The sequence below is a fragment of the Emiliania huxleyi genome, assembly GCF_000372725.1.
Source record: "Emiliania huxleyi CCMP1516 unplaced genomic scaffold EMIHUscaffold_11, whole genome shotgun sequence".
NCBI classification, from domain to species: domain Eukaryota; phylum Haptophyta; order Isochrysidales; family Noelaerhabdaceae; genus Emiliania; species Emiliania huxleyi.
Genome location: NW_005201792.1, coordinates 212,772 through 240,383, shown reverse-complemented (window position 1 = coordinate 240,383; position 27,612 = coordinate 212,772). Strand labels below are relative to the sequence as shown.

Genomic DNA, 27,612 nt, shown 5'->3' with positions numbered 1-27,612 from the left:
CCCTTGGGGGCCGAGAAGTCGCCGAGATGTCCCCCAAAAGTCCCCGAGAAGTCCCCCAGATTTCCCCGAGATGTCCCCGAGATTTCCCCAAAAAGTCCCCGAAATTTCCCCGAAAAGTCCCCGTGAGGAAGCTCGGCCTCCTCCTAGGAACGCTTGGCCCCCCCCCCCCCCCCCTCCATTCCCCCGCGACATTTCCCGCCGCACGTACTCAGAGCGCCTCGGCTCGGGCCCCAGGCGGCAGATCGGCGACATCGAGCACTTCCCGCGCATCCTCAACTACTCGGTCGAGCACCTCACGCTGAGGCACGACTTCCTGGCCGCCGCCGGCAAGGCGGGGGCGCACGGCCTCACTCGCACGTACCGCTCGTCGCCGCACACCTTCGCGACCAAGCTCGCAAAGTACGATCCGTCCCTCGCCCCCGCCCCTCGCTCCTCGCCCCGCCCTCGCCCCTCCCCCGCTCAGGCCGTTACCCCGCCCACCCTCCCCACACCACACGCCAGGCGGCCTGCCCCCCCCACCCCCCCCCACCCCCCCCCCGCCGCAGGCGCTCGCTCGACGAGTTCGAGGCCTTTGTCGCTCGCCGCGCCTCGACCCGCGGACCGCACCGCCGCGCCGCCGACGCCTTCCTCGCGCGCTACGAGGGCGAGGGCGCGAAGGACGACCAGCGGCGCGCGGCTGTGGCGGCGGCGCGGAGCAGGCTGGACGGGCTGCTCGAGGCGGCGCGCAAGGCGGCGCCGTTGCCGCCGGACGCCGCGCTCGCCGCCGCCGCGCGGGTGCTCGGGCCGCCAGCGGCGGCGGGGGACGCGGCCGCGCGCGTGGAGACAGCTTCCGCTGGCGTGGAGCCGGCGGCCACGGACGCCGACGAGGCCGACGGTGACGGCGGCGGCGGCGACATCAGCGACGCGGGAAGCAGCAAAGCGCCGGAGGGCTGAGCCGGGCGTGTGTGCTCAGCGCGCGTCGGCGGTTTGCGTGCGGCGCAGGCCCTTATGAGTTATGTTGTTGCGGGTTGGCAGTAGTTTCGCAGAGTCGCGTTCCGCCGCCGCCGCGGCAGATAGACCGCGCGATTGACGCCGCCGCGCGAGTTCCGGTGGCCTAGCTGGACTGGAGCAACATTCAAATCTCACTGATGAATATTTTGCGTGCATCTGTCCCCATCGCATGTGTGACGTGTGAGGATATTTGAGCGACATGACGAGCGCGCGTCACCTTTTTTAGAGCCATACGACTTTCCTTTCCACCCCTCTCGGTGCTCTCGCGCGCCAAGCAATACTTGCAAGTTTTGTTGTTCTTTCTCTCACAAAGAGCGGGGGGAAAAGCCGCGCGGTGGGATAAGAAGAAGAACGGCGGAACGCCTTAGGCGGCTCCCGCGGTGGTGTAGACTCTAGTACCTCTGTGTCAGTGCCAGTGCGCGCCAAAGGCAAAGCGCCAAAATCCCGTGCCCTTCGTGCCTTCGTGCGCTGTGGAAAAATCCTTTTCTGGGGTGTGGGGATGGGTCGAACCTGGGAGGTTGAATTCTTTTTACTCCGACGGCCATCTCGCAGAGCAGATCGTCAGCGAGCTTGCCTGTGCGGCGGAGGGCGGTGGAGTGCACGGAGCTAAGTGCCTCGCCGTCCTCGCAGGAGTCGCTTAGGCGGCGCCCGGTTGTACCTGTGTTAGTGCCATTGCGCGCCAGTCCCGTGCCCAGTGTGATGTCTGCCACATTTTGCTAGGGACTAACTAGGCCCCCAGCCCCGGGCTCATCGACCGCGCGCTTGTGCCGGATACACGCACACACGACACCGACAAAGAATGAAACTTTGAATACAGCAGCATTCACACAGCTCACAGCCGCGAGACAGTCCAGACACGATCGCAATCGGCCTTGACATCCAAAATAAAAAACTGAATGTTCCGACCATCCTCCCCAGAGTCGAACTAGCCACTCGCACCGAGGAGTGGAGGTGTGGCTACGTGACCCACAAAAGGCCGGAGTCAGGAGTAACCTCGAGTTGCGTCGCTCTTCTACTCGAGTTTGCTCGGCGCAGAGGTCTGTGAAGTAGGACGTATTTTCTTGTCAATAACAAGCTACAAGGCTGTGAATGGTGTCGGCTTCTGACTGTTCCTGTCTCTCTCCCTTCTCGACTGTCTGTGCTTGTGCGTCTTGGGCCCTGGGTTGTGTTTTTCTGTGAACAGCGCCATTGAGCGCCTCCCTCTCTCTCCGGCTGTGCGCCTGACCGGTGCGGACAAAAGCTGCGCCGCCTCGCGCGCAAAGTCGCGCGCGGCAGCGTTGACCGCACGGCCTACTCGCCCAAGTACTCGCTCTCTTTTATGTCCCACCATGCAGAGCGCATCTCTCTCTCTGTTGTGCGAGGCGTGAACCGCGCCATTCGCTCTCACCTGGCAACCCTGTCTGCACGTCTCGCGCGCGCGTGAACAGGGCTCCAGGCCCCAAATGACGAGTGAGTGTTAGAGTTGTTTGGTATTGCTGAAAATCTCTCTCCCGGTGCGGCCTCCGAGTCGGCGTCTAGCGCGCGTGATAAGGGTTTTGCTCGCCTTCTCCTGGGACCCCGTGTTGCGTGACTGTCTCTGTGCGATTTCGGGCCCGAGGTGCGTTTATGTGGCGCCGATTTTGGGCCCGGGGTTGTGCGTTTACGTGAACAGCGCGAAAGACGTATTTTCTTCTCAAAACAGGGCTGTGAATGGTGTCGGCACAGGGACGGACGCCAGCCAAGAGACTCGAGGCGCTCTATAACGTGAGCACCACCAAGCGCCGCGCTGCTCATCCATGCTCAACTTCATCGGCGAGTACTTCTCGCCCCGCGAGCAGCGCGAGGACGCGCCTCCGGCTGCTGGCTTGGGCGACGCCGAGGCCTCGGAGGCTGCACCGGACCCTTCGCCACCAGCGCCGGACGGGCAGGAGGTCGAGCAAGGGGCCTCTGGGGAGGATCTCACAGCCTCCGGGGCTGCCGAGGACGGCACCGGCGCAGCACTCACGCCCCACGAGGGCCCAGCCGCCGCCCCTGGGGCGGCCGACGCGCCCGAGGGCGATCCAGCAGCCAACCAGCCAGAGGCGGCCAGCCACGCGGCGCAGGTGGCGGCTCTCAGAGCCACCCTCGCCGCTGCCTCGGCGAGGACTGCCGCCGCCACGGCAGCAGCAGATGCCTCCTCATCGTCCGACTACGACGACGACGACAGCGCGAGCGCCGATGAGGGCGGCCCGAGCGAGCCAGCTCCCGTGGCGCAGCTGGCCGGCGCCCGAGGCTTCAAGCTCAACCTTGGACAGGTGCCGCAGGATGCCGTCGAGGGCGGCAAGCCGGTGGCGGTGCCGCCGACGCCAACGGCGGTGGCCCTCGCTCGCATGCAAGCCGAGAAGCTGGCGAGGGATGCGGAACTTGCCGGCAGCAGCGGCGGCGGTGGCGGCGGCGGCGGCGGCTGCAGCAGCGGCGGCAGTGAGTGCGCCACGGCTGCGGCCGACTCGACACGGTCGGCGGAAATGTCGGAGGCGGCGACGGCGCGTGCCCGGGCCTCGGGGCGCCGCGGCGGGTTCATGGCGTCCATGTCGCCGCGCGCGCAGGTCGGCGACGGCGCCAAGGACCAGACGCCCGCAGCAGCAGCGATGGCGGCCGGCGCGGCCTCGTCGACGCCTCGGACGGCCGGCGCGACCCCGCGGCAGGGAGAGGAGGGCGCGCGGCCGCGGCTGCAGCGAGGGGCGTCCCAGCGCATGCGCGGCGTCCTCCTCTCGCAGTCCTCCTCGCCAGCCCTCTTCAGCCAGCAGCAGCGCTCCATCTTGCAAGCAATCGGCCCTCGGCTGGCAGAGTTGCCAGACTTGCCTCGCACGCCGCAGTCGCGGGTGCGCCGCGCGCGCCGCGCTCCCCGTGCTGGTTGCCCCCCTTGCGCGCATCCGCACTTCACTGTCGAACAGGTGCTCGCCGCTGCGCTCAAGTCTCTCCCGCCGCTGCCGCCGCTGCCGGCCGTCTCCGCGAATGACAAGGAGTTCCCCGCGGCGGCGGTCTCGATGTCGCGCCTGATCATCGAGCTCGCAGACCGCTGCTTCGACCTCGGGCAGTACGCGAGCGGCGAGGCGAAGGAGAAGGCGGCGGCCATCACGCTCAAGGCCCACGACAACAGGCTCAAGGCCAACGAGCTCTCTCCCGTCCGCGAGTGGCAGCGCAATATGCGGTGGTACGCCTCGATTGTGCTGCAGCGCTCCGACACATCGGCAGCCTCCCTCGGGCCGCGGAGGGGCCACAAGCGGCTGGACCCTCCCCCGACGCTTCTCGGAACCTCCCCGTAGGCCCTCTCCCTCGGCCCGCTCGCGGGTCGTTCGCGCGACCAGCTCTCCCTCGCGCCGTCGGACGGCTGCCGCCCTAAGTCAGAGTCGCAGCTCAGCGCGGGAACCGGCCACAGCCCGAGCGGGGCGGCCGGAAGGGTGAACGGAGCGTCGATCAACTCGTCCGTCGGATCCTCCCACGGCACCCGGGAGGGCGAGAGCGGCGGCAGCCCGTTTGTCGAGGGGCGGCCGCCCGAGCGCGAGCGCACCGTCGCGGCCGTCAACCGGCAGGTCCCGCCCGCCCCCCCCCTCCTCCCCTTCCTCCCCCCCCCCCCTCCCCCTCGCATACAGCCAAAGCAGCCGCCAGGGTGGGCGTGTCCCTCCACAGACCTCGCTCCTACCCACACCCAAAGCCCCTCCCCGCCGCGCGCCTGACCGCCGCCTGTCGGCGAGCAGGCCATCCTGCAGGAGCTGCGCGAGGCGGACCAAAAGCTGCAGCACTCGCACCCCGCCTTCGCGCCCTCCCGCGCCTCCTTCGAGGCCGCGGACGCGCAGCCGTTCGTCGAGGCGCTGCAGCGGGTGCTGCACGCCGCCGCCGCTGCAGCTTCACCTGCAGCTAATGATGAGAACCAGAGTACCCACTACAATAGGTGCACGCCGCCGCCACTGCGCTGCACCAAGAGCTCATCGCGACTCTCGAGCTGCCGCCCGCCGCCGCCCGGCTGCTGCCCAAGGCGGCCAAGGCGCTGCTGCCCAACGACGTGACTGCTGCCCTCGACAAGCTCGCCACCGCCTCCGACACCAAGGCGGTCGAGCGGGTTGTGCGCAGGCTCAAGGTGTGGCGCGCCGCTCGCGGGGACCCTCGCTGCCGGCTCGGCCTCTCTCACCCCCGCCTCGTTCCACGCCCGCCTCAGGTGGGCACCGCCAGCCCAGACTCCGCGCTCGAGCTGCTCGACCGCGTGCAGCGCGCCGCCGAGGTCTGGCGGATCAAGTCTCGCGCCACGGGTGCCGCCGCGCCCGGCGGCTCGACCGACGCCGAAAGCGCGGCGCGGCTGCTCCAGACCCAAGAGGGGTCGTCCCCTGACCCGAGCCCGGCTGCTCGGCGCGGCGGGTGGGCCTCCATGCTCAAGATGGGCGGCGCGCCCCGCTCCCGCGCCGTGCGGCTGCAGGCGCGGTGCTTCGCGGCACGACAGCTGTGCGTGGAGATCCGGCGCGCGCAGCCGGACTTGGGGACGACCTCCTGCGAGGCGTCGAAGGTGTCGGCGAACGGGCAGGCGCAGCGCTAGACAAGCCCACGCCGGCCACGCCGATGCACCAAAGCAAGCGCTTCGACGATGCACACCTCACGAGCCGCACCCGATGAAACAGGTTGCGCTCGCAATGCTCGTCGCGTACGCCACCGCGCTCTCCTCGCACGCACGGCCCGCCGTGCGCTTCTACTCGCGGCTCGCCGTCTCCTCCATCCCCGCCGTCTCCCCCGTCGAGCTCTGCCCCACCACCATCCCGCCTGCACGCCGGCCGCCGCCCCTCTCGCCGGCCGGGCGGTCGGCGCCCTCACTCCGCACCTCCGACACGTCCAACGCGAACGACGCGCCTGCTGGTGGCGGCGGCGGCTCCGCCGCGGCGGGCACCCCGCCCCCTGGCGCCGCCGCGGCCGCCAACGAGGGCTCTCCCATCCCTGTCAGCCAGCGAGGCCTCTCCGCCAGGGCCATGCAAGGAGCCGCCGCTGCCGAGTCTGCCCCCGCCGCCGAGTCTGCCCCCGCCGCCGAGGAGGAGTCTTCGGAAGCCGCAAAGGCGGACGCCGGCAACGCTGCGGACGTCGAGTCGAGCTCAGACTCGGACGACGACGCGGTGACGGCGGCAGCGCCGCCGCCTGTATCGCCAGTGCCGCGCATCGCTCTGCCGGGCAGTGATGGCGGCGCCGGCCGGGGTGTCGGCGGCGGGGGCGGCGGGAGCGGCGGCGAGGGAGGCGGCTCGGGTGGGGAGCCTGCCGCTCCTGCTGCTGCCTTCCGCTTGAGCCTTAACCTCGGTGCACTGAGGGTCGCCCCCGCGGGGGGGGCGGCGCGGGGTTCGGGCTCGTAGATGGTGTTCACATCTCTGTACTCCACCTAGCACGGGGAAGACACGACTCAGCTGCATCCCATCGTGCTCTCGCCACATGCACTCGGTAGCCCTCGCATTCACGCGACGCGCGCAGCGCTGCACGAGACCGCATTCACGCGCTGACCTCGGTACTCGTACTGTAGGCTCGGGCTCCGCGCTCCCGCCGATGCCGAACATGCCTCCCGTGACACACGACGCGTCGGCCGACACGGAGTCCGGCGAGGCGTCCGAGGTGCTGTCCGAGCCGTCCGAGCCCAGCGTCGACAGCACTCCGCCGAGGATGACACTCCAGCTGCACGCGATCGGCGCCCTCGGCCAGCGTGGCACCTCGCCCGTCAAGCTCGACGTGCACTCCTCCTTCCCCTCGGGCGGCTTCCTCCTCCCCTTCTCCGACGGCGACTCGTCCCGCACCGCTATCTCCACCCGCACCTCCGGCCGGCTCACGCACGGGACGGCGCGCACCGACGGCACCGACACCGCGCGCACGGACGGGGTCGACACGGCGCGGCTCGACGGCACCCTGACGCCGCGAGGGACGCACGTGCTGCTCACGCGCGCCGAGGAGAAGCAGTACAAGTGGGCGATCCGCCGCTCCGACTTCAAGGTCAACGAGCGGCTCGGCGCCGGCGCGTACGGCGAGGTCTGGGCAGGGAGCTGGCGGCGGAACGACGTCGCCGTCAAGCTGCTCACGCGGGGCAGCGGCAGCGGCGACGCTGACAAGGGGAAGCAGGACTTCTTGCGCGAGATGCAGCTGCTCTCGGAGCTCCGCCACCCCAACATCGTCCGCTTCCTCGGCGCGTGCCTCGACATGCAGCACATGTGCATCCTGTTCGAGCTCTGCCCGCGCTCGCTCTTCGACCTGCTCTACAAGGAGCCGTACACGCGAGAAGAGCTCAACGAGCACTACATGCTCGTCGTGCTGCGCGAGGCCGCCTCACCACCCTCCCGCCACCTCCCGCCACCCTCGCGCCACCCTCCCGCCCCCATCCCTTCCCCGCCTCCGCCTCCTCCTCTAGGTGGCGCTCGGCATCTACTACCTCCACCACTGCGAGCCTCCCGTGCTGCACCTCGACCTCAAGTCGGCGAACGTGCTCCTCGACGAGTCGGGCACCGCAAAGGTGCGCGAGGGGGGAGGCGCCCCGGACTGCGAGCCGCAGAGGTCTCACCGCGCGGGCCTCGTGCACCGCGCAGGTGTGCGACTTCGGGCTCTCGCACTCGATGGAGGACGCGGCAAACAACTTTGACCCAAACGAGCGCTCGGGCGTCGGCTCTCCGCAGTGGACCGCGCCCGAGATCCTGCGCGGCGGCCGGTACGACGAGAAGGCCGACTCGTACTCCTTCGGCGTGCTGCTCTACGAGGTGCTCGCGCGGCAGCTGCCGTACGTAGGGCAGGACACCTCGACCATCATCATCGGGGTCATCACGCGGATGCTGGAGCGGCCGGCGCTCGAGCCCGCCGACGCGGCGCGCTGGCCGGCGCGCCTGCCCGAGTTGATGGAGGAGTGCCTGCGCGAGGAGCCGGCCGACCGACCCGATGTCGAGGCGCCACACGTACCGCGCCCATGGCCCCCCCCCCCCTCCCCCCCCCTCGCCCCCAACCCGACCCTCTGACACCACCCCAACTCACCACCGAGTCACCCAGTCATCACCCCCGCGACCCCATGCGCGAGTCGCTCACCCGCGAGGCGTACCTCTCAAAGGCGCTGCTCGACGTGCTCGAGGTCGTCGCGCCCAAGAACCACACCGACTTCCTCTCCGCCTCGCCCGACGGCACGCCGCGGCCGCACGACGTGCCGCGCTCGCGCATGTCGATGGCGATGGCACCCGAGCCGTGGCGCGCATCCGTCCGCGTCGACCGGTACACGGACCGCAACACGGACCGCAACACGGACTACCTCGGCCGCTCCTTTGACTCGGACTCGGAGCGCCACGCGTCTCCAGTCGCCAGCTCGCACCAACGCGCCTCGTTCGGAGACCGCCCCGACCGCCCCCGGCAAGGCTCGGGCGGCTATGGCTCGTCTGGCGGCGTCGGGCGGCGGCAGCGGCCTGTCAAGGCGGGCGGCTTTTGGGACGGGGCCGAGGGCGGGATGGAGCGATCCGTCTCCCTCTCCTCGCGCGCGACGTCGATCACGTCGCACGGCAACCGCAAGTCGGTGCGCGTGGGGAGCATGGCGTCGGAGCGCGGCAACCGCGCCTCCGCCTGGCACGGCGCGGGCGAGGGGGGGGACGACGAGGTCGAGCAGGACGGCGGCATGTCGTCTGGCGGCCTCTCGTCGGGGGCGAGCTGGGGCGGCGCTCTCGCCGGGCCAAGCGGCGCGGCCGGGCCTGGCGTCTGGAACACGCAGCAGGCCGAGGCTGCGTTGCGCGCGTCGATGAAGATCGCGACGCCGCAGGCGCTGCGCATCTCCGTGCTCGAGGTGAACCGGACGGCGGAGGGGCGGCTTGTCTTTGTGATTGAGGCGGAGCTCGACGGGGTCAAGTGGTCCGTCCTGCGGCAGGAGAAGGAGGTGCTCGAGCTGCACAAGGGGCTCTCGCACGCGATGCACTTTGTGCCGCCGCCGCCAATCGCAAAGCCGCGCTGGCCGCTCGGCAGCCGCGCGCCGTCGGCCGAGGCGGCTGAGGCGGCCGGCCAGAGGCTGCAGTCGTACGTGCGGCAGGTCTGCTCCAACGGCCAGTGGATGACGGGCGAGGCGGCGGTGCTGCGCTCCTTCCTGCAGGTGCCCATCACGCAGGAGCAGCTGCAGGCCAAGGCACTCGTGCTCGAGATGACGTCGAGCCGCGGCGGTGACCTGCTTGCGCGCGCGCAAACGCACCGCGAGGTTAACCCCCGCCACTCCTATCATGGCGACGGGCCGCCGTCGGCGTTCGATGCGGGCGGGCGGCTGAGCCCCGTGGGTGGAAGCCCCTTGCCAATCCGCGACGCCGGCGCCAATGAGCTCAAACGCCGCGGGAAAAGCTTTAACCCGAGACGCACGCACAGATAGGCCGCACGCACAGAGGTTGCGCCGCGCGATCAGCTGTTTTTGACACTGTCTAGAGTGTGTGTGAGTGTGTGTGAGGTGATCGTGTGCATGTGCGCGGGGGGCGGGGGGGGCGCGGGGGGCATGCCGTTCGCCCATAGAGGGCCCCCACCACCCCCCAGGTGCGTGGGCCCCGAGTTAGTGAGAAGTGAGATGTAATTTTGAGACCTCGCATATTATGAGATGTAATCTGCAATATACGGCCAAAAAATGGTTTCGCTCTCGGTGCACGCGCCCTGTGGCCTGTGCAGCTGCACGGACCACGGCGTGGAGGGCTGTGTGTCGCACGCTCCGCCGCCCGCCCGGCCGCCCGCCCCGCGCCCCCACCCCGCGCGGGTAGAGTAGAGCCACCAAAAAAGCCGTACGGCTTTACCTAGGTACTTGAGCAAGCCAAGGACCCCCCGGGGCTGGCCACAGAGTGTGAAAGTATCGTCATGTCGGTGGGGGTTTCTGCGGGGGGTGCGCGGGGCTTGGTGGATGTCGCACATATGTGTGTTGTGTGGCGAGTCTCGCTCTCAGTAACGTGTGACTCAGAGATCCACGATGTCGTTGCTGGCGGGGAGAGTGACCGCCATTTGCGTCCGCTCCCCCGCGCGGCCTGCGCGGGCCCGCTCAAAGAGCTCGGACAGCGGCTTGGCGGCTTGCATCACTGGCTCCTCCTCCTCCTCCTCCTCCCCCGTCGCGATGATTCGCCTCAAATCTCGCCGGATCACTCGCTCCGCCTTGCTCGCCGCTGTCTCGGACGTGGCGGCGGCGGCAAGCGGCGGCGGCGGCGGCGGCGGCGGCGCGCAGCGGTCAGAGGCCGCGGGCTCTGTCGAAGGCGCCGCCGACTTGTCGACGCTGAGCAGCTGCATCCCGCTGCTGCGCTCGAGCCTCGCCTTCGCCCACGCGGCGGCGGCCTAGTCGCGGCGATCTCGGATGATCTCGGGCAGGCTCGCGGGCAATCTCCCTCGCCGCATGCGACGGTGGCCTGCAACGCTTCTTTTCCACGCGACGCTGCCGCCCGTGTGCTTTGCCGCGCCCCGCGAGCCGCCTCACCGGCGCGGGAGTACGCCTCTTTCGCCGCCGGCGACACGCGGTGCCTCGCGTCGCTCAGCGCCGCACCCGCGAGCAGGGCGGCGGCCGAGGCGGAGGCCGAAGCCTCTGCGCCCACGGCGGCGGCTCTCCTCTTCGCCCGGTGAGCCAAGTCTGGCCGGCGGCGATGCACGGCGGCTAGGACGGCGGCCACGCCTGTAACCAGAAGCTTCCCCGCGTCTCACCCGAGATCACTTTGCACCCCGCGCAACGCGAACACGCGGCGGCCAGCCTGCGAGCAGCGCGAGGGTTCCGGAGGCGGCTGCGGCGACGATGCTTGGCTGCGGTGGAGACGGCGGCGGCAGCGGCGGCGGCGGGCTCGGGGGGGGCGAGGGGAGCATGTGGCGGACGTAGCAGACAGCACCTCCGCCTCGCCGGCTCTCGCTGACGCCCTGCGGCACGCGGGACGCCATCACGAGGTGGTGCCGAGGTGTTGCCGAGGTGCGGCGAGGTGTCGCCTGCGGCACGACGGCGGCGACGACGAGAGGCGTGTGGAAGAGGCGGCAGTCGAAGCGGTGAGAGGCGAGCGGCGAGTCCTTCGCCGGGGTCACCTCGTACGCGACGCAGGCGGGGCGGCGGGCGCAGCCGGCGCGGCAGTGGAGCGCGTCCATGTGGTGCAGGTCGACGACCGGCCATGCGACCGGCTCGGGGCGCAAAGGCGGCGACGGAGGCGAGCCGTTGGCTGGGCCTGAGTCGGCCGGGCCAAAGCTGACCAGGCAGCGTCCCTGGCGCCCGCCGGGCAGGTACCAAGCGCCCCAGCCGGCAGCCTCGGTGAGCAGGGGCGAGACGGGCGGCGGGGAGGGAAGGGGCGAGGGTGGAGACGGTGGCGGCAGCGGCGGTGGCGGCAGCGGCGGCGACGGAGGCGGCGGCGACGACGGGGGCGGTGACGGCGGTGGTGGCGACGGCGGCGACGGCGGCGACGGCGGCGGCGACGGCGGTGGGACGCAGCCCTGGATAAGCCCGGGGTTTGTTCCGCACCGCACCGTGTCCTGGGGTCTCGGGTGCTGGCACAAGTGGAAGGCGCCCGGCGCGGAGGTGTCGGCGGCGTAGTACTGGTCGCAGTCGCTGGCAGGGGAGGGGAGGCTGCCGCAATCGCCGGGGATGTGGGGAGCAGGGTCGGGGACCTTTGTGCGCCCTGCGAGGGAGCTGCACAGCAGCGGTGGTGGCCACGGCGGCGGCGGTCTCGGCGGCGGCGACGGCAGCGTGGGTGGCACCGGCGGCGCCGCGGGAGGCGGCGACGGCGGCGGCGGCGGCGGGAGCGGCGGCGGCGGCGCAGGCGGCGGATTGTAGACGCAGTGCACAAGCGCGAGGTTGTAGGGCGCGCAGGTGAAGTCGCAGTAGCCCTGCGCGGAGAGTGTGCGCAAGGGGTGGAGAGGTCGGAGGAGCGAGGAGCTGCCAGGGCGCGGGGGACGCGCCGCTGCAGCGCACCTCAAAGACCCCGCCCGTCGCAAAGTCCGTGTTGCACGAGATCACCTTGACCTGTTCCGTCGCTCTCTCCAGCGTCGAGCAGACCGGGCTTCCGGCGTCGGTAGCCAGTTCCCTGCAGCAGACGGACTGCGCGATCCCGATCCCGCAAGGAAAGCGGGGGAGCGGCGGCGGAGGCGGCATCGCGAATCTGCCGGCCGACCCCTTGTAGATGGCGTGTATTGGCGTCCACTGGTACGAGGTCATGGTGGGCACCGTGAGCGGCAGGTATTCAGCTGATTCAAGGTGAACGCCGTGAAGAACAAAAAAAGAAAATTTTCTGCAAGAGAACGAACAACGTCCGTTCGAGAAGCGATCCAGCCCCATCACCACCCGCCGCACCTCGCAAACAGATGTCTGTTTACAGGCGCTGGCCGCCCGCGCGCGCGCCGGACCGGCTCCGGCACGTACGGCGCTCGCGGCGCGCTCGTGGCGTTCAGGGCGGCTCGCACACGCACACACACACACACACACACACACACACACACACATGCATGCATGCACAGACACACAGCCCCTTCCCCTCCCCCCTCAAGACCTTCCCAAGGGCGAGGACACGCGCAGGCCGCACCTCTAGTGAGGCCCGCATAGTATGTGGGAGACTCATGCCGCCGCCCCCGCCACCCCTGTGTCAGTGTGCCTGTGGTAGTGAGAGACTGCCGGTGAGAAGCCGGAGGAAGGTCGCTAGACTGAGATGAGACCGCCAGTGGAGTTGGGATTCCACCGTGCACCGCGCTGCGAGCCTGTCGTGTCCCTTGTCAGGAGCAGGAGAGCCCACCTGTCCCCCTGATCGTCCTTCCAAAATCCTGCTCGTGCAGGTGTGGACCCTGTCCTCCTCCCCTATCCCTCGTTTGCCCCTGTGTTTTCTTTCTTTCGGGCGCGGGCGCGGTGTATGCGCTCGCCGGCGCTCGCGGGCGGGGCTTCGGTGCTCGGGCGTGCTCACCATGTGGTCGTTCGGGCGGCTCGCACAGCGCCCGCGCGCGCGCGCACACACACACACACATGCATGCATGCATGCACAGACACACAGCCCCTTCCTTCCCCTTCCACCCCCTCAAGACCTCAAGGGCGAGGACACACACAGGACGCACCTCTAGCGAGGCCCGCATAGTATGTGGGAGACTCCTGCCGCCGCCCCTGCCACCCCTGTGTCACTCTGTCTCCCTCTCCCGTGGTCCTCGAAGCCCCACGTCTTGCGAGGTCGTGGACGTGGTCCCGCTATGGCACATGGGCCGAGGGGCACAAGATCTGAACAAACACAAATCTCTCTCTCTCTCTCTCAAGATCTGTGCATCATTGACATTGTGCGGCATGGCGACACTCAAGTGGCGGGGACGGCAGCCTCCATCCCCTCCGTGCGGGCCCGCAAAAGCTGCAAAACAACTTCTCAAAAGCTGCACGCAGCACGGACGCGGGCCGCCGAGCGCACCAACTCCTTCCTCTTCAGTCAGCTGCGCCTCTGTGCATCGCACCCCCCCCCCCCCCCCCCAACAACCGCTCCCTTCCAGGTACGACGTAAGACCACGGCGCATGCGGGACAACGAGCCCCCCCCCCTTCCCACCCACCTTCCTCCCACATTACATGCCTCTCTGGGCCGGCGCGGGGCCCCCCGGAGGCACCGTGCGCCGCGCCGCAGTGCGGAAACGGGGCTCCGGCTCTATGAGTCTCTATGAGCACCGACTTCCCGATTAAGTACGGTTAAGTAGAGGGCAGATTTGGAGAGATCTCGAGGAGTACATACAGATAGACCCTCTAACCATAAGAAAACTCCGACCTGATCGGTCGTACTGACCGCCGACAGATCACTCCAGACAGCAGACAGGCCGACATCTGCACGCGGCCGGCCGGGCGAGAGGCTTGACACGATCCGACCCTGCGACCCTGACGCTGCTGCTCTAGCCATCAGCCATGCACTGCTGACTGCTGCCACAATGTGCGACCTGTGCTGGCCCACTTGGCGGCCTTCCCGGTCAGTGGTGAGGCGCAGTTCAGAGCTGTCGATGGCGCGATGCCGCACTGGTCCCACATTGGTGACACGAGACCACCAAGTTTGCCGGTCCAAGAGAGAGGCACCGGCGCTGTCCTGAGAAGGTGCATGGTCCCTCTTGACTGCCCATGCGCGCGAGGCTGTGTAGGCATAGCCTCGAGAGTGCCAGCAGCCAATCCGAGGCAGTTTGTGACGCGCATTGCGCCAGAAGCGTGCACGCAGCTGGAAGGACACCTTCCTACTGGCCGTACGATCAGGTCGTCACTGAATGCTTGATACTAAGGCCGCGAGCTATGCAGGTGATCAATTGTGCATCATGGCACGGTCAGCTGCGCCGACAGGCTGTCGCAAGGCGTGATAGCATGGCCGCAAGTACGCCGAATTCCCATGAGAAAACAACTAAAAAATCGCGAAAAAAGAAAAAAAACGGCAAAAAATCGGCGCCTGCGGCGGGCCATGGGACCCCATCTCCCCCCCGCATGGACACCCTCTGGGGCCCCCGCGCCGGCCCAGAGACATGCCTACAACCACGATCCGTCCGTCCGAGATGCGCCGGCGCCACTAGCGGCCTAGCGGGCGGAAGAAAGAGGTCCACCTTCCCGCCACCTCCTCTTTTGCCACCACGTCCTCCTCCTCCGCCAATTGCTCGTCCACCTCGTGCTCCAACGAACGAACGCTTCCCGAGCATCTCTCTCTCCCTGCCTGCTCCTCCGCCACTGCACCGCCTTCGCTAGGATTCCTACAGTACTGCAAAAAAAGACACCCCCCCCCCAATGAACACACCAGAGAGGGAGGGCGAGACGATCGAGGGGTCCCGTACAATACCATGATAAATAAATAAATAAATACAACGGACATCCCAAGCTAGGGCTGGGTCGAGGACAGACACGTCCCAATACGGAATCGACCTTCCGGTGCTCAGACTCCGATTTCTCTTTGTCGGGCCATGTGCCGCTCGCTCGTCCGCCCAAGTGACTCGGACGCGCGGTCGAGGGCACCCCACCGTTCCTGGGGCGCGCTGGCGCTCGCCCGCAATCGTCCCCCACCCATCCACCCTTTTGTCTTTGAGGCTGTCGCTCCGAGAAAACTTGTCTCGCAACTGCGAGAAATTACCGTGCCGCGCTAGGGACCCTAGGCCACACGGTCCACCGGCGAGTGGCTCGGGGCGGGTCGGGCGAGAGGCGCCCTGAGAACCGGATGAGCAGCAACCTGTCATTTCGCGTGCCGCCCACCGAGCAGCCTCGCTTAGCAGCGCAGCACCGCGTCGCCATCGTCACCGGATCGTATGACCAGGTGAGCTGCCCGCCGCTGCGAAGCCTCTCTCTCTCTCTCTCTCCCTCACATTTACATATCTCCTCTCTCCCTGCCTCCCTCTCTTTCTCTCTCCTCTCTCCAATCTTCTCTCTCTCTCACTCACTCTGCTCGTCTTCCACTCCTCACGAGTCCTCCCTCCCGATCAGTCGATAGACGGCGTCGCCCTCACCCTCAACCGGCTGGCGGCGCGGCTCCTCCAGCTCGGTCACAGCGTGCTGGTCCTCTGCCCCGGCGACGTGGCGCGCCCTCCGGTGCTGGAGCACGCCGGCCTGCTCGTGCGCGTGCCGTCCACGCCTCTGCCCGTCTGGTCCGAGTACCGGCTCACCTGGGGCTTGGGCGGCACGGCCCGAGCCGCGCTCGAGCAGTTCCGCCCGACAGTGCTGCACGTGGCGGTGCCGGACGCGATGGGCGTCGCCGCGCAACGGCTTGCGATGTGCCTCGGCTGCACCTCGGCCGCACCTCGACTATATCTCGCCACCATCTCGCCACAGGTGGGCGGCGAGGCGACGGACGCCGCTGCTCTGCTCGCACCACACGCGTTGGGCGTCGTACCTCGACTACTACCCGCCGCTGCGCCCCTTCGCCTCTCTCGCGTGGCTCCACCTCCGCCGCTTCCACGCCCGCTGCGCGGCGACGCTGCCACCCTCGCAGGGCGCGGCGAACGAGCTGGCGGCGCGCGCGGCGTCCCTCGCTGGTGGCGCCTTCTTGGAAGCTCTCTGCAGCCCTCTCGGAGCCTCCCTGCAGGCGCGCGGCATCCCTCGGCTGGTGGTGTGGCCTCGCGGCGTCGACGTGGCGCTCTTCTCGCCCTCGAAGCGGCGCGCGGCGGCGGGGTCCGTGCCGACGGTGCTGCTCGTGGCGCGGCTGCGGTGGGAGAAGGGGCTGGCGGACTTCGCCGCCGTCGTGCGGAGGCTCGAGGCTCGCGCCGGCCGTGGCGCCGCCTTCCGCACCGAGGTCGTCGGGGACGGGCCGGCGCGCCGCCGGCTGGAGCAGCTGCTGCCGCGGGCGAGCTTTCGCGGCTTGCTGACGGGGGAGGCGCTCGCGGCCGCCTATGCCGGCGCAGACGTGTTTCTGTACCCGTCTACCACGGAAGGGTGGGGAGGCACCTGCCTCGAGGCGCAGGCATCGGGGCTGCCCGTCGTGGCGACGGACTCGCCCGGCGTGGCCGACGTCATCTCCGCCGGCGCGTCGGGCCTCCTCGCCCCGCCGGGTGACGTGGGCGCCATGGCGGCGCACGTGGCCGCCCTGCTCGCCAACCGGTCGCTGCGCGTGGCGATGGGGCGTGCCGCCGCGGCCCACGCCTCCACCTTCTCGTGGGAGGCGTCGGGTGACCTCGTGCTGGCGCAGTACGACGGCATGGCGTCGAGGGTTGGGCGCGGGGTTTGAGGAAGATCGGCGGGGGGCTGCGACCTGCGGCTGCGTCCCGAGCAGCGTTGAAAAGAGGTGAAGAAAGTACAAAATCAGCAACCAGCCTCCGGCGGGGCCCCCCGCTACCCAGCTATCAACCGACAACGCGCACAAAAACACGAGAGTAATGCGACGGTGTATCATTCACTTTATGCCACCGTTGCATATGGTTACTTCCCCCCCAGCCCAGCGGATTGGTCTTCTCTGCATGCGGGAACACCCTCGGGCGGATATGCAACGGTGGCATAAGGCGACTGATACACCGTCGCAAAACTGCATTCCTGGGTCGTGCGGAGATGCATCCGGTTTTGGGTACCGGCGGATATCAGGTGAACGCTAAGGTGGGTTTCGAACCAGTGACAACGCCCGTCTTGGGTTTTTTGCGCCGAGTCGAACTGCGGGATTCGAACTCGAGACCCAATGCAGTTTTGCGACGGTGTATCATTCACTTTATGCCACCGTTGCATATCCGGACCGTTAACGGTCCGGATATGCAACGGTGGCATAAAGTGAATGAAACGGTCCGGATATGCAACGGTGGCATAAAGTGAATGATACACCGTCGCAAGTAATACTGTTCAGAAGACATTTAACAAACAAAACAGGCTCTTGTGAAGACAAGCAACTTCTTCGTCACAGAGGTCAGAGCAGGAGAGCACATAGAACGCGGATAATAGTAACGCGCTACGCGGAACCCTCAGGCTGCTGGAGCGAGAGCTGAGCGGGAGTACGGGACGTCGGCCAGCAGGTCTTGGATGGCACCAAGCCGTGACTGAAGGCTGCCCTCGAGCGGCTCCAACTCCAGCATCTCTTCGGCTTCTTCGATCAGACGTAGGAGCGGCAGCTGCTCGTCCAGTCAAGTGCCGCGCGGATGCCGTCCGCCTCCGGCAGGAGCCTGTGTAGCGTCGTCAAGATCCGGTCGCAGGCGCCAATCAATGGCGGGTGTAGCGGTAGGTCAAGGAGCTCGTTCGCAGCCCTGATTGTAGTCAGGATAGCAGGCTCCGCGGGGACGGGGATGCCAAGCACCATCTGGATGAGGCAGCTATTCTGCGCGAGACCGAGCGGCCAGCCCCGCGGATCGCTGCCCGGGAAGTGGATTCTGGTGCACACAGTGCGCGCCGGGGGGGTTGGTGGTGCCGGGGGGCGGGTGGTGCGCACGGCTCCCCGAGCGCGAGCAGCGCGTCGGCGCCGACTCGGAGCATGGCTGCTCGAGCGGCCGGCGTGGAGTGTCGGCCCTGCGCGAGCGTGCGCACTCCAGCAGCACGCCGACCAGCACGAGCGCCACTGCGTTTTGACGCAGGTGGCGATGTCCAGCAGCACGCTGCTTTCCTCGGTCCGCAGCACACTGCCGTAGACGGAGAGCCGGCCGAAGATGGCATCCGCCATGGGCGGCGAAAAGCCGGTGGGGGCCGGTGAGGCCGGCGAGATTCGTTGCGAGATACGGTTCGCGCCCAAAACCAAGTTTGGACGCTCTGTGGGGACGCGCAGCAAAACCAATTCATTGGAAAGGGGGCTACTGGGGCGGCCAAATTCACACCTCGCGGGACTACTTATGTTTTCGTAAACGTAGTCGTGGCCCCCCGCTACGTCGCACGAGTGCATCAACTGGGTAGCGGGGGCTATAACAGTCAACTCAAACGAGATGGACAGTGTCGACAGATCACTCCAGACAGCAGACAGGCCGACGTCTGCACGCGGCCGGCCGGGCGAGAGGCTTGACACGATCCGACCCTGCGACCCTGACGCTGCTGCTCCTCTACAGACATGCACTGCTGCCACAATGTGCGACCTGTGCTGGCCCACTTCGCGGCCTTCCCGGTCAGTGGTGAGGCGCAGTGTCAGAGCTGTCCATGGCGCGATGCCGCACTGCGGCACTGGTCCCACATTGGTGACACGAGACCACCACGTTTGCTGGTCCAAGAGGAGAGGCACTGGCGCTCTCCTGAGAAGGTGCATGCTCCCTCTTGACTGCCCATGTGCGCGAGGCTGTGTATAGCGGCGAGAGTGCCAGCAGCCAATCCGAGGCAGTTGTGACGCGCATTGCGTCACCCGTCAGAAGTGTGCACGCGCCGGAAGGACACCTTCCTACTGGCCGTACGATCAGGTCACCGCTGTGCACTGAATACTGAAGAGAGACTAAGGCCGCGAGCTATGCAGGTGATCAATTTGTGCAGCAGGGCACGGTCAGTAGCGCTGTCGCAAGGCGTGATAGAGCATGGCCGCAAGTATAGGGATCCCCTATTGTAACATCACAGGTGGGTTAAGCGGGAGATTTGCGCGAGCTGCGGGACCGCCGGGACGCGGCGGCCCGGCGGGCGGGTGATTGCAACTTGACGCCACTTCGTTCGGACCTTTGGGGATCCTCCCTTTCGTACGCCGAATTCCCATGAAAATTTCCGGATTCCGGAGCGCAGCTCCGGAATCCGGGAGCGGGCGCAGCCCGCTCCGGAAGGCCCCCCTCCGGAAGCGGCGCGCAGCGCCGCTTCCGGAGGGGGTTCCGGAGGCCGGCGGCAGCCGGCGCAGCCGGCTCCGGAAGCCTTCCGGACGGAAGGGTGAAAATTGGGTGCGGCGCGGCCCGCTCCTTGGAGATATCCGGACCGGCCACCGGGTGTAGTGTTCGATGTCTCATTTCGGCCAAAAGAAGAAAGCCGCCCCGGAACGCCCGCCGGAACGCCGGTTAGGCGGTTTGCCGCGATGTGGCCGAAATGCCGCAGTGTCGGATCAACCGTATCCCAAACCGAGCGGCTGGGACAACTGGGGCGTCGGGCGGTGGCGACCGAGTAAGTGATGGAGTGTTGAAACTCGGGCAAGACGCACTATCGACGAGCCACTATCATGATAGTGGCTCGTCGATAGTGCGTCAGGTCGTACCGGGACGCGGGAGGCGGGAGCGACTCGCGCCATGCGCGCGCAATAAGACGCCGCTGCGCAGCACGGCGGCCTGGCCCGCGCGCGGCGCGCTCATGCTGCGCCTACGGAGCCCGTGGCTGGGCGGCGCCGGCGGGGATACGCGCCGCAGGGACCGAAAAGGTGGGCGAGCGCCGTTCGACGCACGCACCAGCAGCCCGCAGGAGCGACTCGCGCCAGCGCGTCATGCGCGCGCAATAAGACGCCGCTGCGCAGCACGGCGGCCTGGCCCGCGCGGCGCGCTCGCCCCGCACCTAGGGAGGCGCCGGCGGAGCGGCGCTGGCGGAGAGAGGCGCCGCCTGCATATTCGACCGAGACTCGGGTCACGGCCGGGAGAGCGTCGGGGCTGGTTGACGGCCGCCGGCGACCTACCACGGCGCTGCACGCCGCCGAGACGCCGCCGAGAGCCGCCGCCGGCTGCGTCGCGACTGCCGCCGCGCGGCTCGTGGCGGTGGACCCAGCTTCGCCGCTCGGCGCCGCCTATATACTCGACCGAGACTCGGGTCACGGCCGGGAGAGCGACGGGGCTGGTAGACGGCCGCCGGCGACCTAGCACGGCGCTGCACGCCGCCGAGACGCCGCCGAGAGCCGCCGCCGGCTGCGTCGCGACCGCCGCCGCGCGGCTCGCGGCGGTGGACCCATCGGCGCCGCCTATATACTCGACCGAGACTCGGGTCACGGCCGGGAAAGCGTCGGGGCGGTTGACGGCCGCCGGCGACCTAGCACGGCGCTGCACGCCGCCGAGACGCCGCCGAGAGCCGCCGCCGGCTGCGTCGCGACCGCCGCCGCGCGGCTCGCGGCGGTGGACCCAGCATCTCCGCTCGGCGCCGCCTATATACTCGACCGAGACTCGGGTCACGGCTGGGAGAGCGTCGGGGCGGTTGACGGCCGCCGGCGACCTAGCACGGCGCTGCACGCCGCCGAGACGCCGCCGAGAGCCGCCGCCGGCTGCGTCGCGACCGCCGCCGCGCGGCTCGCGGCGGTGGACCCAGCATCTCCGCTCGGCGCCGCCTATATACTCGACCGAGACTCGGGTCACGGCTGGGAGAGCGTCGGGGCTGGTTGACGGCCGCCGGCGACCTACCACACAAGTAAAAATGGCCGAAAAAATAAAAACGGCGCTTGCGGCGGGCCGGGTACCCCATCTCCCCCCCCGCATGGGTACGCCCGTAGGGCCCTAGGGGGGGGCCCCGTACATCGGCCCACAGAGCCCCAGCGTTGTGTGTGTGTGTGCGTGTACGTCTCTGTTCTCGCTCGAGCGCACGTACATCGAATGCGAATTTTACAACCCATCTCTACCTTGTTGATTTAGTTTATCAGTGTTTAGCTGCAAACTGGACTCTACGGCGCTCTAGTTACTTGACCAGTTATCTAGTTACTTGACCTACTCTACCCGTTCGGACTGACTGTTCACGTGCCCACAAGCTCCTACGATCTTCGTCGACTCGTTTCCTCCAAAAGTCGACAAAGACCTTCTCCCGCTGCGGGCGCGCCTCCCGGAAGCGCCAGGCGAGCAGCAAGGGGAAGCGCACGTAGTCCTCGTACTCCGCCTCGGATGCGTACACCATGTCGGCGCCTACGGCTAGGGCAATGGCGGCTCAGAGCAGCCTTTCGCGAGCTCTCGGGTTGCCTCCAGACGAGGGTGCCGTGGCCGAGCAGCGGGCGGAGCGTCTCGGGGCAGTTGCAGACGGGCACCACGCCCAAGCCTACCGCCTGTGGGGTATGTCGTGGTTTGTGAGTCGTGGACGTGTCTCGACCCGGACGGGGCGCGACGCGCGGCATCGGCCGCCTCCCAGTGGCGGAAGCAGTCTGGGCGGTCGCCTTCGGGTGAGATGACAAAGCGGGCGCGCGCAAGCCGCTCGCAGTAGTAGCTGTAGTTCTCGATGCGCCGGGCGCCGTTCTTGCCGGTGAAGGCACGCATCGCGTTTCTGTACTCTGAGAGGTTCAGCAGCACTTCTCTCACCTTGGAGGTGTTGCGCAGCGGCGAGAGGAAGAGGGTATCCTTCTTGGGCACGTTGCCAAAGTCGCGCAGGCACTTGCGGTACTGCTCCGCCTTCGTGTAGTCGATCCCGTACGGCAGGCCGCGATATTTGTCTTGGTACGTCTTTGGGACGGCAAACATGTTTTGCGAATACCACCGCACAATCCTGTCGCTGCGGAGGGTCGCCTCGACGTCGCCCGAGGTGACGAACCCGAGCCGGTTCTGGTGGCTATCGGGTAGCTTCGTACGGCCGGGCGCGAGCAGTTCGAGCGCCGGCTTGAGCCATTGCCCCGTGAGGAGAATCACCTTCGTCCTCAGCAGCGGGAGCAGCTCGGTCACGAACAGCCGGAACAGATTCACCTACGGTGCGCCAACGCCAGGGATCCATCACGTCCGCTCGGGGCCTCTCCTGTCGCGCGTGGCGCGCCTGCACGTGCAGCACCGACCCGACCGGTAGCATCCGCACGGCGCTTTTGGCCTCCGCGAGCTGGTCGGTCGTTAGGTGCGACGTGTTTCTGCTGCGGAGGCAGAGCTCGTGGTGCAGCTCCTGGGATGTGATGGACGCCTGAGCGACGGATGGGCGAAGGTGGATGGGACTGCGGGCGGCTGCAGCACCGCAACGCGTGTGGCCGGGAGGGGGCGTCGCGCCTCCTCGTCAAACACAACAAGCGGCCTCGCCTTGACGCCGCGCAGCTTGTTGCAGGCAACCTGCCGCGTGCGCGGAGATGTCCCAGAGGGAGCCACTTCAAGCGGGTGCACGTGCGTCCCGTGGACACCCACCGGCAGTAGCGCTTTCCGTGTGCCCGTGTGCGTGGCAGGCTGCAGGGCAGCTGGCACACCTCCCAGCCGAGGTAGTGAGTGGCGATGTAGTACGGCATCATCGGCGTCACAATCTTGGTGCACACCGAGTGGCCGATCCGCCGCGAGCTGTTGCGATTTGTATCGCCATCCCTGCTGCAGTCGCCGTAGTTACCCCCATCACTGCTTCCTCCGCTGCCGCTGCTGCAGCTTGCGTCGGCTCGCAACGGACGTACTGGAGGTAAGCGAGCGAGAGCGGCGGCCCTGCGGAGGTAGGCCTGGCGGATCTCAGTCGAGCTGATCCATCGTGAGCTTAGCGAAAAGATCCACACCAAGCACAGCACCGGCATTGGCTCTGCTCCAAAGCAAGATCGGGAGGGAGGAGCCAGCGGGCGAATACTGGGCGAATCTTTCCTAGCGCAAGCCGCAAGGTAAAATATCCGAAAGGATTACCGACGCGCTAACTTTCTGTTTTAGGCGAACGACGGGCACATCGGCCCAACCCAGGCTTTACTTGTTGTGAGATCCCTGCCAAAAAATAAACCCCCAGTCGGTCCTTACTGCTGCTCGGCCCCTGTCTCTTTCCGCATCATCCGCCGTAGCGTAAGGTACGGTAAGGTAAACTTCTCCACACACACGAGGTGGTGGGGCAAGGGGGGGCGACCCTCGCGTCTCCACGTCTAACGTACCTACGGCCCGGTAGCGTGTACGCCGTAGGTCGTAGGTGGCGCGTGCGTCACTGCGTCAAGGCGCCGGCCGCCGCCGCGGGTGCCCGGCCCAGCGGCCCTCGAGCCCGACAAATCCGTCGTACTCGGCGGGCGGTGGCGGACACCACGCCGAGGACGCCAAATGCGGCGCGGGCCGCTGCACACCGCTGACGGCCTCGTAATCTCTGTCGTGTGTGTAGCTGATGCACTCGGCGTCGGGGGGCGAGCCCTCGCGAGCAAAGGAGCGTGCCCGGAACTCGGGCGAGGCGCGGAACTCCTTGTTGTAGTTCCACTGCGCGGGCACGCCGGGGCTGGGGCTGAGCAGGGCTGCGAGGGCGCGGCATCTTGGAGGCATTCTACGGTGAAGGGGGGGCGGCGGTGGCAAGAGGCGGGCTGGGCGTAGTTTCGGCGGTCGCGGCGAGGGCAGCGGCGGGCGGTGACCATGATGAGGTTGAGGCGGTGACCCTTGGTGATGTCGTCCGCGCCGTGCCGCCGCCTCCCCAAGTGCATCACCTACAGTACGAAAGAGGAGGGCTGCTACACACAATGCCGCGGCGTGGCACGCCCTCTCGAGCGCTAGATCTAGTTGGAGGGCAGCGGTCTCTGGTCCGCATCTGGGCGGCATCACCGCGCGGCCGAGCCGGTGGGCGTACTTGTACGAGCGCAGCCGGTGGTCTGCCGACCCCTACGCGTCGCTCTCAGGCGCTCAGACAGGCCGCGCGAGGGGGGCGCCGCGCGACTCGCCGTCCGGACCATGTCGCCGCAGAAGGTGAGCCCGCTCGCCTCGAACGAGTCAGAGCCGAGGCAGACGTTGAGCGTGACGTCCGAGTCGTCCTAGTTTGCGGACGCGTCTCGAAGGGCTGCGGTGGGGTCGGTGTGTGGAGCTGGACTCGGAGCACGCCGTGTGCATGTCCAGGCCGCGATCCTCAGTGGGCTTGTACGACACGACAAAGCTGTGGTGGTCGTCAAGAGAGCGGCCCTCGGCGGGGAACACGGCGCGTGCCAGCGGCGCGATGGCAGCCTGCAACCTGCTCAGCGACGCGCGCAGCCCAATCTCGTTGAGAATGAGGCCGTAGTTGTTCATCGAGTTTGGCCGACGGGCAGGCAGTCCTGACAGCTGGAAGTGCTCGACCTCCTCGACCAGCATGCGGCAGGCCTGCGGGCTGAGCAGCGGGAACGAGTAGATCTCTCGCGCCTCTGTCGCAACGCTGCGCAGGGCGACGGACGAGGGGTCGGTGTCCGTCAGGTCGGCGAGCTCCACGTCTTGCAGCAACGCGAGAGCGGCAGGGTCGAGCCACGAGCTAACCACCTCTGAAGGCTCAAACAGGCGCGGGTGCAGACGCTGCGGCTCGTAGCGCGCAGCGACGTCGGAGGAGAGGCCCCTAGCACCGGCGCGAAGGCGCAGCACGAGGTGGCAGCGCGAGCAAGCAGCAGTCGCACGGCTCGAGTGGACGAGTGCGGCCATCGTGAGAGTGTGTGTGGCGCGAGAATACTCCTGGAGTAGCTTACGGGTACCCTCTTCCTACCCAGGTTTCGCGACTCTGCGTGGCCGACTCACAGACCAGAAAATACCAGAAAAATTCAGGGAGCCTCAGGGAGTGCCACTGCCACCACCCAGGCCGCGGGGCCCGAACGGCTGCGCCGAGGACAGCTCCGTCAGTGTGCTCCGCGGCGCTCACCAACCAGTGAGCAGTGTGCGCCGCGGCGCCGTCCAGCCACTTTGGCGGCCAGCCACCGGACGAGTTCTTCGACTCTGGAGGACAGAAAGGTACCGTCTGAAAGGTATTTTCATGCTCTATTGACTGGCGAAAAAATCCCCCGCAAAATGTTTTTTCCAGCGGGCGTGATTCATGCCGAAGCATGAGCGAAGCATGGGGTAGGAAGAGGGTACCGGGTACCGTTGATTCGAGTTCATGCATGAGCTTACTTCCTCTTGTCATCACTAGTCATGAGAGAGTGCGTTGTGTTCTTGTTTGTATCTTTCTCTTTTGAGCTGGCGAGCGCGCTGGTCTAGTTGTGAGAGACTATTCACGTCATGACGGTTAAAACGGCTGTCTGTTAACGGTCGCGACGTGGTCAATATGTCGTGACAGCGGCTGCGAAACGACAGCAGCAACGACAGCAGCAACGACAGCTGGCGACAGCTGGGACAGCTGGTGACAGCTGGTGACAGCACAGCCAGTTAGCTGCCAGGGAGGGAGCCAGCGGTGAAATTGCTGGAGGAGGCGCAGGTGGCAAGGGCCCTCGGCGCGCCGGTGAGAGAGACAAGGTCGATCTGCGAGACGTTGTTGGTGGCCTCAGCGGGTACGAGCACGAGTCGAGTCCCAGTTGACGCTACGTCGGAGAGAGGCGTGCTGGAAGTGAAGCCGTGGAGGAGCTCAGAGCCAGATGCCACAGGCGAGGGTGTCGTCGTCATCGAGGAGCGAGACGATGGACAGGTGCGTGAAGTCGCCCACGTAGTCGAGGAGAGCGTGGGCGGCTCGAGGATCGGATTGCCGGTAGTGCGACGGTGCGTCAGCGGCACGTTGGAGCCGATGCTGCTGTCGGCGATCCGAGAAGCGTAGGGCGTGCCAGCGGCGGATGCAGAGCACGTCGAGAGGGTCGACTCACTCTCGTAGAAGAGCGAGAGCGAGTCGAAGGCGAGGTTTGCGAGATCAACATTCACCTCGTAGGACACGGTGAGGTCCGGAGGAGCGTAAGACTCGGCACTTGCGGGCTCAGTGAGCACGAATTCCGCGGGAGGGGAAGCCATGAACGATGCCATCGGCAGAGAGGACGCGCGCGCGAGGCAATGGAGCGCGGCGAACGCCAGCATCGAGGGGAACGAGAGCGTGATGGAGCGAAACGACATAAAATCAAGCAGTTACAACAGACAGGTCCAGGACCAACAAGACAAGTCTTGGACGGGCAGTCTTGGACGGGCACTGTGGGTGTGGAAGTGTGAACGTCTGCGCTGTGGGGGAGTTATGCCCCCGGGAACACATGTAAAGCGTGGCGGTAAAGAAAAGAACGTCGGGCGGCCCGATCTCTCTGAACTTCTCTGGCGACGCCGCGGAGCGTGTTCCCCTGTGCTCGTGCCAAAGAGGCTGACGGCATTGTATGTCGCAATCCGACGACTCCGCTCGACCCACTGCGGTCTTTGTGGGCCTGGGCGCGATGGGCGCCGCCATGGCCGAACGAATCGGTACGAGCGGCGGGGCGATCTTCTCCGACCTGGTCCTGTACAACCGCACGCCGGCCAAGGCGGAATATGTTGCGGCTCGCGTTTCCGAGCAGGCATCTGGCGACAAGACCTTGCGCACGACGGTCGCCGCCACGGTGGATGAGGTTGCCGCTGCGGCGCTCCGAAACCCGAGTGGCGTCGTCATAGTCGCGATGCTCTTTGGCGATGACTCCACCGAGGGCTTCTTCACCGCGTGCCTCAAGCTTCTTCACCGCGACCAGACGGCGGCAGCCCCACCCTTCCTCCTCGCCAACTGCGCCACCATCTCTGCCCCGGTCGCGCGCAAGCTGGCGCGTCTGGTCCACGAGGCCGGCGGCGCCTTTGTCAACGCGCCCGTCACAGGCCGGCCGCCGCACGCCGCTGCCGGCCAGTTATGCAGCTGGGTGGCAGCAGCCGGCGAGGCTCCGGGGGTTGCTGCGGGCGCGGACGCCGCTCTATTCTCTTCGCACCCGGCGCGCGTGTTCGCGGAGCGCGTCGCGCCGCTCTGGAGCAAGCACGCGCGCGTGCTGTCGGAGAGCGACGCGGGCGCGTCTGCGCTGTACAAGCTGTGCACCAACCTCATGGTGTACGGCTTCGGGCAGGTGCTCGGCGAGACGCTCCTCCTCCTCGACGCGGCGGGGCTGCCACGCGACTCTTTGCGCGACTGGACCTCTCACGTGCTGCCGGCGCCCAACCTGGTGGACCTGTACTGCGACAAGATGGTGAGCAGGAGCTTCGGCGGCGACGGTCGGCCGGTGGGGGCGGCGCTCGAGGTGGCGCAGAAAGACCTGCGGCTGATGCGAGGGCTGGTCGACGAGGCGGGCGGCTCTTCCTCCAACTCCTCGCCCGATCCGCCTCGCCCGGGGGCTCCGCTTCCGGTGCTGGACGGCGTGCTGGGGGAGGCGAGCTGGGGTGGCAGCTCGCTCCACGCTGCTAGGGTGCTGGAGAGGCTGACCTACCCCGACCCCTTTGCACGACTAGGTGAGCGGGCTGCTCGATGCGCGTGCCGCCCGCGGGGAGGAGGCGCCGATGGACTGGAGCGCCTTCCTGCTGGAGCTCGAGGCGCGGGCGACGAGCTGATCGCCCCCGGCGTTGCGCTCGCCAATTCTCGCAGCAACCTTTTTTCGACCGCGGCCGGGTTTGTGTTTCTGTCGGGTGTACAGGTTCTTCGTGTAAAATTCGGTGTAGCTGTAGGTGTACTTATGTCTTGTCACTTGTGTTGTTCCAGTGCGCGCCAGAAAGAAAGAAAACAGAGCGTTAGAGATAAAGGCGGAGGACGGCCGCCACCACACAGGGATTTTGCACGACACTGGGCCGGCAGCCTTGGAACAAAACAAAGATGGATGGACCTTCGCGCGGCCGTCTGGTGTGTGGTGACTGGTGTCCGGCGCGCGGCGGGA

The 27,612-nt window shown here is 67.4% G+C and overlaps 8 protein-coding genes across 8 annotated transcripts in view; 5 read left to right on the top strand and 3 right to left on the bottom strand.

Moving 5' to 3' along the window:
* Positions 1–1,631, top strand: part of EMIHUDRAFT_448827 (hypothetical protein) — a gene marked incomplete at both ends in the record, with an annotated part of 2,819 nt that extends 1,188 nt beyond the window's left edge. The window contains 5 exons of the mRNA XM_005791833.1: positions 235–399; positions 546–737; positions 1,217–1,277; positions 1,401–1,481; positions 1,548–1,631. Of these exons, the coding sequence (XP_005791890.1) occupies positions 235–399; positions 546–737; positions 1,217–1,277; positions 1,401–1,481; positions 1,548–1,631 (583 nt within the window). The remainder of the gene's footprint in view (positions 1–234; positions 400–545; positions 738–1,216; positions 1,278–1,400; positions 1,482–1,547) is intronic.
* Positions 1,632–2,765: 1,134 nt separating this feature from the next.
* Positions 2,766–5,741, top strand: EMIHUDRAFT_448826 (hypothetical protein; the record flags this gene model as incomplete). The annotated part of the gene is made up of 8 exons (XM_005791832.1): positions 2,766–3,323; positions 3,555–3,830; positions 3,903–4,175; positions 4,275–4,541; positions 4,707–4,829; positions 4,901–5,086; positions 5,165–5,524; positions 5,619–5,741. Coding segments are annotated over 8 exons (2,166 nt in total), but the record flags the coding sequence as incomplete, so codon positions are not given.
* An 892-nt stretch (positions 5,742–6,633) lies between these two features.
* On the top strand, positions 6,634–7,964 carry EMIHUDRAFT_62658 (hypothetical protein; the record flags this gene model as incomplete). The annotated part of the gene is made up of 3 exons (XM_005791831.1): positions 6,634–7,269; positions 7,370–7,546; positions 7,632–7,964. The coding sequence occupies 3 exons, from the start codon at positions 6,634–6,636 to the stop codon at positions 7,962–7,964; spliced, it is 1,146 nt and encodes a 381-aa protein (XP_005791888.1).
* A 7,132-nt stretch (positions 7,965–15,096) lies between these two features.
* On the top strand, positions 15,097–16,596 carry EMIHUDRAFT_97678 (hypothetical protein; the record flags this gene model as incomplete). Its single annotated transcript, XM_005791830.1, has 3 exons — positions 15,097–15,192; positions 15,360–15,605; positions 15,958–16,596. The coding sequence occupies 3 exons, from the start codon at positions 15,097–15,099 to the stop codon at positions 16,594–16,596; spliced, it is 981 nt and encodes a 326-aa protein (XP_005791887.1).
* Positions 16,597–17,442: 846 nt separating this feature from the next.
* EMIHUDRAFT_199917 (hypothetical protein) lies at positions 17,443–18,003 on the bottom strand (the record flags this gene model as incomplete). The annotated part of the gene is made up of 2 exons (XM_005791829.1): positions 17,443–17,716; positions 17,894–18,003. The coding sequence occupies 2 exons, from the start codon at positions 18,001–18,003 to the stop codon at positions 17,443–17,445; spliced, it is 384 nt and encodes a 127-aa protein (XP_005791886.1).
* A 4,810-nt stretch (positions 18,004–22,813) lies between these two features.
* EMIHUDRAFT_199915 (hypothetical protein) lies at positions 22,814–24,475 on the bottom strand (the record flags this gene model as incomplete). Its single annotated transcript, XM_005791828.1, has 6 exons — positions 22,814–22,831; positions 23,102–23,302; positions 23,452–23,523; positions 23,639–23,695; positions 23,764–23,844; positions 23,957–24,475. 6 exons carry the CDS (start codon positions 24,473–24,475, stop codon positions 22,814–22,816), a joined length of 948 nt encoding a protein of 315 aa, XP_005791885.1.
* A 717-nt stretch (positions 24,476–25,192) lies between these two features.
* On the bottom strand, positions 25,193–25,861 carry EMIHUDRAFT_199914 (hypothetical protein; the record flags this gene model as incomplete). The annotated part of the gene is made up of 1 exon (XM_005791827.1): positions 25,193–25,861. One exon carries the CDS (start codon positions 25,859–25,861, stop codon positions 25,193–25,195), a length of 669 nt encoding a protein of 222 aa, XP_005791884.1.
* Positions 25,862–26,109: 248 nt separating this feature from the next.
* Positions 26,110–27,292, top strand: EMIHUDRAFT_97676 (hypothetical protein; the record flags this gene model as incomplete). The annotated part of the gene is made up of 2 exons (XM_005791826.1): positions 26,110–27,090; positions 27,194–27,292. The coding sequence occupies 2 exons, from the start codon at positions 26,110–26,112 to the stop codon at positions 27,290–27,292; spliced, it is 1,080 nt and encodes a 359-aa protein (XP_005791883.1).
* Between the last annotated feature and the right edge of the window lie 320 nt (positions 27,293–27,612).